This window comes from Sesamum indicum, linkage group LG10 (assembly GCF_000512975.1).
Source record: "Sesamum indicum cultivar Zhongzhi No. 13 linkage group LG10, S_indicum_v1.0, whole genome shotgun sequence".
In the NCBI taxonomy this organism is placed as follows: Eukaryota; Viridiplantae; Streptophyta; class Magnoliopsida; order Lamiales; family Pedaliaceae; genus Sesamum; species Sesamum indicum.
The window spans coordinates 1,151-12,735 of record NC_026154.1 but is presented as its reverse complement, the minus strand read 5'-3'; the positions used below and the strand labels follow the sequence as shown (position 1 = coordinate 12,735).

Sequence of the window (11,585 nt, the reverse complement as noted above, 5' to 3'; positions counted from 1 at the left end):
CAATTCTCCCCCCCCCCCCCCCCCCCCCCCCTCAAGATGGAACCGAGGAAGAGAGGCCAGGTTGGACATGAATAGAACAAAATCAGCAGTAGGAAGAGACTTGATAAAGAGATCGGCAATTTGATCAGACCCAAAAACTATAAAATAAGAGAACAAGGGGACATAGAATAGAATGAAGGCTCAGGATCCTAAAGACCCAAGGCCTACTAAGACCAAAGGCCACAACCACTTCATGGTTGCACAAATCACTCGAAGCAACAAAAGCTTATAAAACCACAAATGATCCACCAATATCCACAAAGGAAATATCCACAACCACTTCAATGTTGCACAAATTACTGAAAGCCACAAAGGCTTATAGAACTACAAAAGCTCAACAAATTACTACAAAGGAAATATCCACAGTAGCATAAATAGAGACATTATGTCACACAAAGAGTTTTAGGTGCAAAACACTAGTACAAAGGCACTTAGCCTATGGAAGTAAGGTCGATCAAACAAATACACAAATAGGTGTAAGACAAATTAGGTTTTCATGTGGCGACACTCTAGGGTTTCAAAAGGCAGCAAGTATGCCAGCAACGGCATGCTAGGGTTTCAGCAAGCTCTCTCTCTCTTTTGTTTTTTTTTTTTGTTTTGAGAAACATGCTCTGATATCATGTGAATAATTTGAGGGGTGGAAATAGAGTACATTCATGGCAGTAAATTAGAGAATGAAAAGAAGTAAAAACTATGCTTTATTCATCTAAAACTCAAGTACTGAAGTTACAGAGATGTGAAATTATATATAAAGAATAGAGTTCTAGTTAAAGAAGAAAACTAATTCACTTTGAGCTCTAGTTGACAACAGACTCAACAAAAAATTAAATACTGGAATACTAATAAAAAACAAACATTGAGAATAAAATGATAAGTTCGAGCAGAACTTGATAAGTAAAAGCATAACTTGCTACAAAAGGTAGGTCAATTTATTATGCTGCAAGCATAAAGCTTGAATTTGTAATTTATTTTTAGATAGGAACAACGATTACATGCTTGAATTTTCAAATTAAATAGTGATTGGTGTACCCCTATGTCAGAGTGTTGTAGATTCCATTCTCATGAATATATGAACTTCTATAGAAAAGGAAGAGCACATATTGTCAAGAAATCCCATTACTGTTTGTCTGGATGGAAAAGAACTGAAGAAAACATCCAATCAGGCACAAAATCAGTCTTCTTTAACTTAGATTTTTTAGCGCTTTTGTTCTTTAATTTTTTAACTTAGTATGTTAGTTCTACATTTTTTTAGTTTTCGTGATTGCAATCTTTTTTTTTTCGTTGGAGTTCACCTCCACGACGAGAAAGGTAAACTCCAGTGAAGAAAATGACTAAAATCACAAAAAATTGAAAATTCTAAGTCTAAAATGCTACCATAAAAAATTGAAGAACAGTATTGCTGGCAAAAGTGAATCAATCGGAATAGCTGTTCAACTTTAAAAAATTATGCGAGATGCACATACATTTTCTCAATTAAAAAAAATGTGAACCCTAATGCTTGAAAATGTTAAAGAATGAAAAATTAAGGATAAAAATAGGGAGTGAGATTTTACAAACAAAAAGCAAATAAATAATTAATTATAGACTATAGAAATGTAATTATCCTATATAAACACACATACACTGACACACAACTACATAAACACACATAGAGACATACTTAATAACTAAAATCTATATTTAATGTGTGTAACACATCCAAATATAAGTGTATACAATTAATCAAATGGAAATAGTTTAAGTTTTTAATTAACTACTAACTAGGGCCACAACTTGGTGGGTGGGAAGCTGAGTGCTACAAGTTTCTAATTAATTTAAGCCAAAAAAGAAAAAGAAAAAGAAAGAAAGAAAAGTTGGGAACAAAAGAAAACCACGCATGAGCAATGAGCACTAGCATTAAAATTTAAATAAAAATTGAATATAAAAAACCGGGGGACTTTATATATATGCGGACTTAATACTTTTTAAAAAGAAAAGTTTTTGAAAAAACTGTAGCTAGTATTTTAAAAAGAAAAAGTTTTTGAAAATTATTAAAGAAACACTTAACAAAGTGTTTGCTAAAGAGATAAATTATTCTTTGAATTATAACTTGATAATGGAGAAAATTTTGGATTTAATTTATCTTTTTTTTTTTTTCCATCACTCATATTTTTCTCCTTGCATCCATTCTCTCACTTTGCATAGTTACCTAATCCCTTTTTTTTTTTTTTTAATCTTTAGATTTCATCAGTAGCACGTTCAATAAAGTGTACTGGCCAGATTGACCAATGTATTGACGTCGCTAATATACAAATTAATAATTCCTGGACAGCTGGAGTTAAGCTTAAATTGCTGATAAGTCGATTAGGGTTGTTTCTAAATTTCATATACATATGCAAACACAAGCTCGATTGCCGGTCGGAATTTTGCTTTCTGGAGACGAAGACCATCACAACCCACAGTTAGTTTCTACTCAATTCTATACGTTCATTTGCGTATTTATTTATTTATCTATCTATCTTTTACATTTGCTTAATTAATCCTCTCTCTATCGTGATTATATATGTGAGTTGCTGATCTCCACAGTTTTCCAGAGTCTACCATCTAATAATATGTTAGATCTGTGAATTCACTCTAAAAATTTAATTAATTAAATCCTTTTTAAGTCAAGATCAGAAAGTGGGAAAAGAGTAAAGGACTATGAGGGGGTACTTTAAACATTTCCTATAATACAGGGGCCAAATTCCAATTCTCCCAATTATGTGGAGGTGTATATATAGTAAAAAAGATTTCCAAAAATATAGATGAAAGTTGTTGGAATAAATTTTGCAGGAGAGAAGTTAATTAGTTTGGGAAATGTTTTCAGAGGAATTAATGAGAGCAAAGTATGATATTCTTTGTTTTTTCCACAGAAATAAGCAAGACATATACATATTTTATTTTGTGCAGGATTGAATATAATTAGGATACAGCTCCTTCTCAACTAAAAATATTTTGAACCTCCTGATGGAATTTGATTTCGAGTTAAATAACAACATGTTATATCTTTTATGAAGATGAATTAAATAGGAGTGATATATAATATATAAAACTAAGTAGCGGAGAGAACAAAAAAAAAATAGTTGGAGGAAAATGTCAATTAAATTGGAAGTAGCTTGAATATATACTACCAACCCTTTGGAGTATTTATTAGTGTGAGCCTAGTATATTTATGATAATAAGTGTGCAATCTCCTAACTCAACTTTTCACCCCACATGTCACTAACAATTACACATTAATTTCTTTGTTACCCGGAAAAGGAATAATGAAAGGAAAAACATTAATACCAACTTCAACCTTTTCTTTTAAACCAAGTTTTGCATATGGTATAATTACACATGAAAAACATCATTTTTTATTCAATCATGTAATTGGGCATATGCAGAGTATTGAATTATGGCAGGGGAGATCAATCCGGGTGATATAGTTAATCGTATCATTAAGAAGCTTGGAAATTTGCCTTCTGGATATCCTAATCCTCGTACCTTCATACATAATTTCCGAAGCGTTGTTGAACGGGACAATGTTTATGATCCAGAAATAGTTGCAATCGGCTTCTACAATCACCAGAAAGATTACTTGAAAGATATGGAAAATTTCAAGCTCATATACCTCAAGCGCTTTCTTGGACGCAACAAATATGAATCAGATAATAACGTTAATGATGTACCGGTGAAAGAGAGTGCAAGTAGCACTAATATTAATGTTACAGCAAGTAGCAGTGTGAAACAAAGTGCATGCAGCAGTGTCAAAGTTGAGGGACATGTGAAAGAAAGTGCAGAGAGCAGTGTCAATGCTGTGGTATGTGAGAATAAAAATGCAGATAAAATTGTCAAGGCTGTGGTAGGCATGGAAGAACGTGCACGAAAATGGTATGGTGGAAGGACTGATCGAGCTAGGGGAAGCGATTTTGTTGAAATGTTGGTAATTGACGGATGCTTCCTCATTGAACTACTTCGTTGTTATGGTTTGGATAACTGGAGGGATCCAAATGACCCAATATTCAGGCACGAAAGCATCCTGAGCCAGCTGCGGCATGACATTGTTTTGAATGAGAACCAACTTCCGTTCTTTGTCTTGAATGATCTGTTCGAGATGACCAAAAGTAAAGATCCAAAAGACGACCTAATTCATCTTACTTTGTGTTTTGTCGAAGGTATGTTTCTAGACCTATCAATTCCTGGGAATTTAAAATTTGTGAAACCTGATCACCTATTAGGTCTAATACATGATGTTTGGGTTTTGCCTTTCGCAACTAATAATGTTGAGAGGAACAATCAAGCCGCTATTGGCAAGTGGGAGAACATAAACTCTGCCTCAGAGCTCCAAAAGACAGGAATCGACTTCAAAATTTCCCAAGACTTCAATAGCTTGATGGATATTACGTTTGCTCGTAAGTGTCTTGGTGCCAAACTGAAAATTCCACAACTGAATATATATTATGAGACAGAATCACAGATCAGAAACCTCGTAGCTTACGAACAATACCTTCCTGATGGGAACCCAAGATATGTCTCGGACTATACATTTTTTTTGCATTGTCTGATCAACACCTCGAATGATGTCGAGTTGCTGCGTCGTAGTGGAATAATTGGAAACTGGTTAGGAAACGATGAAGAGGTTTCTTTGATGTTTAATCGTCTCGGAAAATCTATCCTCACCTCTTCCAAATTCAGTTACTCTAAAATATTTTCTGAAGTCAACATGCATTATCATAGTCATCGTAAAAAATGGTGGGCGGAACTGTGGAGGGAATATTTTGATGGGCCATGGGCGTGTGCCAAGTTTCTCGCCGCCCTTACACTATTGGGTCTTGCTATCTCACAGACGATTTTCACTATCTATCCATATTATCATCCCAGAAAAGACTCCTAGCTCCTGGTGGTCCTCCAACATGATCCTAAGAGGTATATGAATCATTGAACTTATGTTGCTGGTGCTTTGTCTAATTCTCATTATGTATGTTCGGTATGCTGATCTTGAAAATTTTTAGAAAGACATGTAATTCTTTTTTGTTTTGTTTGAACTCTTAATTTTTTATTTTCTGTATTTTATGAGAAATAAAAATATATTTTGATTATTAATTTTTGTGATAAGTTTAGAAAGAACTTTTTATGAAATACATATTCATCAGTTCTGGTTACGAGTATTCATTCTCGTTTTGAATTTTTAGTGCATTGATTCATTGTGTGTGTATCGCATATAAGAACTATACATAGTTGATATATAGGGCTATGATCAAAATAAAAATAAATGGCTAGACTTAATTAGGTTTAAAAGTAAAAATTCAATACACCAATTAATAAATGGTCTAAATTTCACTAAGAGTATAAATTTATGGCCCAAATTCAACATATAAATATTTACATATACTATTATTTATTATACACTACAAAAAAAAAAAAAAAGAGGTAGAATTCGTGATGATTTGTTTGTAATTGTTGTATGACCGTTCCAATTGGAACGACCATTGTAACAGATTTGACATGCTGACGTTATTAAAGGGGTGATAAAAATGTATTTATTTTGTAACGGCCATTATAAAATAAAACTGTTGTAATAGCCATTACAAATATGTGGTGTGCATAAAACTGTTACAATTGATTGACCATTGCTAATTTGCTACGGTTTTGTAATGGACATACTTTTATGCAAGCCGTTACAAATATTTTGTAATTCCTTGTTTAGTCGCAGTAGGCCTAACCGTTGCAAAAAGAAAAAGCGTTACAAATTTAAAAAAAAAAATGGTCGTTCCAATAAAATAATTTTTTTTAGTGATATATGAATAAAAACATTTAAATATATAAAAATTTATTTTATACATATGAATAATTTATTTTTCAAAATTAATGAATAAAATATTTTGGTAAATTGGTGTCTTTACAAAATTATATATGAATCTGAACCATACCTAGAAGAGATCAAATAAAGACCATAGATTCAAGTGATAAAGAATATAAACAGTAGATATATTTTTGATGAGATATGAACAGTTTATCTATTCGTATACGAGGATTTAAAAAATTATAGGGAGTAAATTTTTTGTTAGGTTTTTGTCTTTTACATGAGCTTTTAAAGCAATACCAATGTCGCGTGGATGCTTGCATTTAACTCATTTCTTGCTGTTGGGCTTTATTGACGTTGACAGATGTTAGGGGAGTGTACCTCGCTTGTGCTCTCTTTTGTGAGCCATAAATCGAAGGTGCCCTCCTTTTTTGATCGTCTGTCTGATTTGTTTGATCTTTTATTGCAAGTACCCTAAAACATAATTTGAAAGCTTCAAGTTGAGATACATTTGTTGCTAACAGGAGATGTGACAAAAATTTTTTAACACGCTAAGCTTTTGACTCAACTTGATGGTGATATATTTGTTTACATTCTCTGTTTTTTGTTGTCGGGGAAGTTTTTGTAGGTGATAAGTTGGGCCCGATGATCCGAGTAAATTGACAGAAACTTTTTGACATGCTGGATTATCGCCTCTAACTCATTCTCTTTTTAGTCAGTACATCTAGGAAACTTTTTGTAAGGGAGTAATACTCCTTATTTATGCTTTATTGCTTATCTATTGTAAGGGAGTATAACTCCTTATTTATGCTTTGATCATTGTAAGGGAGTAAAAATGTTGATGTGAAATGATAAAAAAAAAAGAAATTTGTGAAATTAATACGTTATAATTATAAATTATAATAAATATGTAGAAGTAAGTGGGAAAAAAATGTGCAGTAGTGGGTAGTTAAGAGGAAAAAAAAATATAATTGTGAGATTATTAAAATAAATATTGAAATTACTAATTTGACCAAATTTTTTTACAGTGAAGAAATGAAATAAAGGATAAATTTGAGTTTTAAAAAGTTGGTACGTCAAAAGATTTTTTTTTATAATAGTATAGATTCCATTTAAATGTACTTTTTGATTGAAGTAATTATTAATATAAGAATTAATTTGTAATATTTGGATATATTGAATGATGTGAGTCACAAGTGATATTTATAAAAAAAAAGAAAAAGAAAAAATGGCATTCTTGGAAAAAGCAATTATAATATTACAACCTGTCGTCGCAATGTACTCAATAAATTTCCAGGAAGAATTTTTCTTTCATTTTATGTTTTTATTAGTTAGTAGACTATGAAGACGTGTACAAAAAAACTTGTTCTTTTGTTTTTTTTTAATGAGGAGTTTATGTTTATTAGTTAGGAGATTGACGGATTTTTTATTAAGAAAAAAGAAAAGAAAGAAGAAGAGTGGTAATAAAAGATATTGTAAAGGGGTGAATAATATATAAGTTGGAGGTTAGAGTGCACAGTTTATCGACAAATAAAATTCTAGTACAGTACTATTACTCTTTTATAAAATTGAACAAGACTTGACTTTTATGACAGACAATTCACATCACATGCCACATGGTAGCACTGTTCCTAGATTTGACCAATTCACATCAGGCTCACAGCAGCTTCAGTTAACCTTTGTTGGGGAGCTGCGGGATAGATCTGCTGCTGCTACCTAACTGCTTTCTCTGAATCATTTGTTGCTTGCTCCAGCCTCCATATGTATATAAACCCCCATCATCCTTAGTCGTCACGTCAGCGAATTTCCTTGCTGGAGACCATAAAACCGAGTGAGTACGTAATTCTGTCTGCGGCTTTTCAATTTTTAGCTGATTCATTTGTTGCATTTGCTTTCCTCATCATCCTGCTCAGGGTGGCAGAAGAAATGCCCCGCCGGGGGTTCATCATATGTCTTTTTTCATCTGATAATACTTGGCTGCCGATTTAAAAATTCTGCAAAGAAATTAAAACAAATGGATAGTAGTGGAATCAAGAATGATAGTGCAGCTAGCAGGCGTGCTCTTCAACTGTACTGCCGACGGAACGCCCAAGGTTAGTTCCTGCCTGCCTCCCTCCCGAAGCAGGCGGAGCTTCTTGGGATTTTGATTCCCTGACATTCCCTCCTTGATTTTTGAGATTCTTGTCCACCATCCTAATTAAAATCAGGAAATGTTAATATTCTTGTGTGTGTATATGTAATCCTCCCAAGGAGTCTCTTTTGGAGCGAACATTCCTTCAAGCTAGAAATAAGAACTATACAGATGCAGTCAAATTATCCTCAGCTAATTTAAGCGAAATGTGCTTGTCTCCGACTTTTTCTGAAGCAGAGGAACATGAAAATCAGGGTCTATGGCTGGCTGATTATGGGGGTAATCCCAATCTACAAGTGTATAATTCTTCCCCTCTGAAACAGGTAGACATTCTATAAAATCCAGTGAAATATGGGATCATGTTTGGACAGGTCATGTGTTGTATTGGCCTGAATTAATGATGCCTTGTATACCATTATTACCTTCATAATTGTTATGCATTTTGTCAATCCAATTTGGGAATTGTGACTTTAATGCCCGGACAACTTGGTGGTTGTTAGTCCCTCTTTCGAGTTCGAGAGTGGATTTTGCAGCTCTATTTTGTCATGCCCTCCAATGTGCTCTTACATTGTACTATTATTCCTTTCAGTCTCACTAATGTTTTAAATCTCTCCTTTCTATGCAGAGGAGTACCCGTAAGGAGCTTGTGTCCTTGGAAACTACGCCAGGTATTAATGAAATCTGATGCTCAATTGGTTTGTTTGGAGATTAATTGCTACGCTGGTATATAGATTCACTAATTAATACGTCCCTGTATTCCGTGAATTTGAGTTAGGGCCATGGCTTAAATGCATTTTTAGTTATGTAATTTAGGTTATTTAATGTTTTCGTCCTTTAAATTTTTAGGCTAGTATTTTAACTCTATATTTTATTTATTTTTGTAACTTTAATCCCTTTTTTGTTGGAGGGCACTCTTCTCGCTTGAAGAATGCATGTGTCTCTCACGTAAGATTTTAAAATTAGTTTTTTTTCCCCTCCTATTAGTCTATTTCTGCTGGCATTTTTGGTCTTTTTCAACTTTCTAGAGAAATATTTTGATCTTGTATCTTTTTAATTTTTACGATTTTAGTTATTTTTTTTCCTTAAAGATTACACTTCTCTTTGGTGGAAGTAAACTCTAGCAAAAAAAAGAGATTGAATTTAAGAAAATTAAAAAGATGTCGGACCAAAATGCTACGTACGGTAGAAAGTTAAAAAGACAAAAACATCAAATAACTTAATTAAGTTACGCGACCAAAAAAGCATTTCAACTGCTCAAGAATTTCCCGTTAGGTTGCATCTTCAAGGAGAAATATAGTCCAAAGATACCATATATAGGTTCCTGAAATTATATTAGCTAAGATTGAACAGTTATGACTCAAATTGTAATTTTCTTCCCACTCATCTAGGACAACCAACAAACTTTACTCTTCCAATATACACATTGTTAGCACTTTCTATGAAGTGTTTACTAGATTGATGAAGGTAATATACATTTTATCTTTCACAGATTTAGTGTATTCGTTTGGGGAAGTTGTATAGATCATGGTGGGGGCTTTCTCTGATTTGCTACCTGCTCCATACAAGCCCGATCACCAATAACAAATTTGCTTGTCGGAAACCATCACTTAAGTCAGTTCCTGCGTTGTTCGATCATTTAACCCTCTCTGTAGCTAGCCATCAACCTCTATCCAGTGATTGGGGTAGCACACTTGTTACTAACCCTGATTTTATTCTTTTTAAAGCATTTTATTTATAATATAGAGAATAACTCATTTTCTTTTTTGTATTGATAATAACATTAAAATGTCATCATTTTGTTAAGCATCTGAGTGCAGCAATTCCATCTGTGCATGCAAAGTATTGAATCATGGCAGGGCAGAATCTTGATCGGAATAGCATCCTTATTGATATCAAAGGGGAGCTTGATGAATTGCCTTCTAGATATTCAAGACCCTCTATCTTCAAAGTTGATGATTATTTACGGAGTGGTGGATGGGACAACGTTTATGATCCAGAAATAGTTGCCATTGGTCCTTATCATCATGCGAAAACTCACTTGAAATATATGGAACTGCACAAGCTAAGATACCTCAAGCGCCTTCTTGACCGCAGAAATGAGAATCAGGCTGATCGTTACATCGACGCTGTGATGGGCATGGAAGAAAGGGCGCGGAAATGCTATGCCGGTAGTATTGATCTCAGTAAAAATGATTTTGTTAAATTGATGGTACGTGATGGATGCTTTCTTATTGAGTTACTTCGCTATCATGGCCTGAAGAATCTAAGAGACCCCGATGACCCCATATTACAAGAAAGAACCCTAAGTCAGTTGCGGCACGACATTGTTTTAGTTGAGAACCAACTTCCATTCTTTGTCCTGAATCAGCTGTTCAACATGACCAAAGGTGAAGATCCAAATGATGATATAATTAGTCTTACTTTGCTTTTTGTCAAAGGTATGTTTCTGAACTTGTCGGCTCCAGTGGGGAGCTTACAAATCAAGAAAATTGATCACTTGTTTGGTCTAATACATGATGTTTGGGTTCTGCCTTTCGTCAAGACAATCCCACAAGCAAATACTGGGAAGAACAATCAGGCTTCTGCTGTCGAGTGGGACAATATAAATTCTGCCTCGGGTCTTCGAGAGGCAGGAATCAAGTTCAAGAAGGCCAAAGACTACACTAGCTTGATGGATATTAAGTTTGTTGGTGGTGTGCTAAGAATTCCACAGTTGAATATATATTATGAGACAGAATCCCAGTTCAGAAACCTCGTGGCGTATGAACAGTACCTTCCTGATGGGGAACCAAGATTTGTCTCAGACTATACCTTCTTTCTGCATTGTCTTATTAACACCCCAGACGATGTCGAGTTGCTGCGACGTCGTGGAATCATTGGAAACTGTTTGGGGAATGATGAAGAGGTTTCCCTAATGTTTAATCGTCTTGGGAAAAGTATCCTCACCTCTTCTAAATTCAGTTACTCGCAAACTTTTGCTGATGTGAACAGGCATTATCGTCGTCGTACTAAGAAATGGCTGGCAAACTTGTGGAGGGATTACTTCAATAGCCCATGGTCGATCCTAAAGTTTCTAGCCGCTGTTGCACTATTGGCTCTTACTTTCTTGCAAACATTTTACACTGTTTATTCATATTACCATCCCAAAACAAATTCCAACGGTTCTCCCTCTCGATCTTAAGCTGTATATCAGATCACTCATGAACTTCATGTAGTTTGTGTAGTTTATTCTCAATTTCTATGTATTTGTATGTGCAGATGCTGAAAACTTCAGAAAGAATTACTCTTTTGATGAGATAGTAATAAAGAATTCTATGTATTCATGACTTATAAATGTGCAAAGTACATCTTTCACTACATTAGACTTCACTTAGACCAGCTTCATAGAACATGTAATGTAAATTCTATGTTCTTATAGATTTCAGAGGTAGGGTGTACATAAATCCGTTCTATTCTATTCGTTTCACCCGCACAAATTGCATTTTGATCCAAAAATATTGACACTAAAACTTGATTTAATAATGAATTTCTACCCCATATTTATACATTTGACCTTCTGAAATAGATGATGAAGATTAATATTAATCAAGCAGGTTACAACAATGTTAATTT

At 34.0% G+C, this 11,585-nt stretch overlaps 2 protein-coding genes across 9 annotated transcripts; both read left to right on the top strand.

The window, feature by feature from the left end:
- On the top strand, positions 2,307-5,142 carry LOC105171287 (UPF0481 protein At3g47200). The gene is made up of 2 exons (XM_011092349.2): positions 2,307-2,479; positions 3,444-5,142. The coding sequence occupies exon 2, from the start codon at positions 3,455-3,457 to the stop codon at positions 4,931-4,933; it is 1,479 nt and encodes a 492-aa protein (XP_011090651.2). The 5' UTR covers positions 2,307-2,479; positions 3,444-3,454; the 3' UTR covers positions 4,934-5,142.
- On the top strand, positions 7,440-11,328 carry LOC105171286 (putative UPF0481 protein At3g02645). Of its 8 annotated transcripts, none has more exons than XM_020697336.1 (4): positions 7,440-7,673; positions 8,211-8,296; positions 8,599-8,641; positions 9,463-11,328. In XM_020697336.1, the coding sequence occupies exon 4, from the start codon at positions 9,823-9,825 to the stop codon at positions 11,152-11,154; it is 1,332 nt and encodes a 443-aa protein (XP_020552995.1). In that variant the 5' UTR covers positions 7,440-7,673; positions 8,211-8,296; positions 8,599-8,641; positions 9,463-9,822; the 3' UTR covers positions 11,155-11,328. The 8 variants fall into 8 exon arrangements, with proteins under 8 accessions (XP_020552995.1, XP_011090646.1, XP_020552996.1 ...); XM_011092344.2 differs by lacking the exon at positions 8,211-8,296 and having other exon boundaries at positions 7,440-7,677; positions 9,463-9,655; positions 9,778-11,328; XM_020697337.1 differs by having other exon boundaries at positions 7,440-7,677; positions 9,778-11,328.

Bases quoted from the DNA above. Each gene is read 5' to 3' on its own strand.
- LOC105171287 (XM_011092349.2), top strand. From the start codon at position 3,455: ATGGCAGGGGAGATCAATCCGGGTGATATAGTTAATCGTATCATTAAG.
- LOC105171286 (XM_011092347.2), top strand. From the start codon at position 9,823: ATGGCAGGGCAGAATCTTGATCGGAATAGCATCCTTATTGATATCAAA.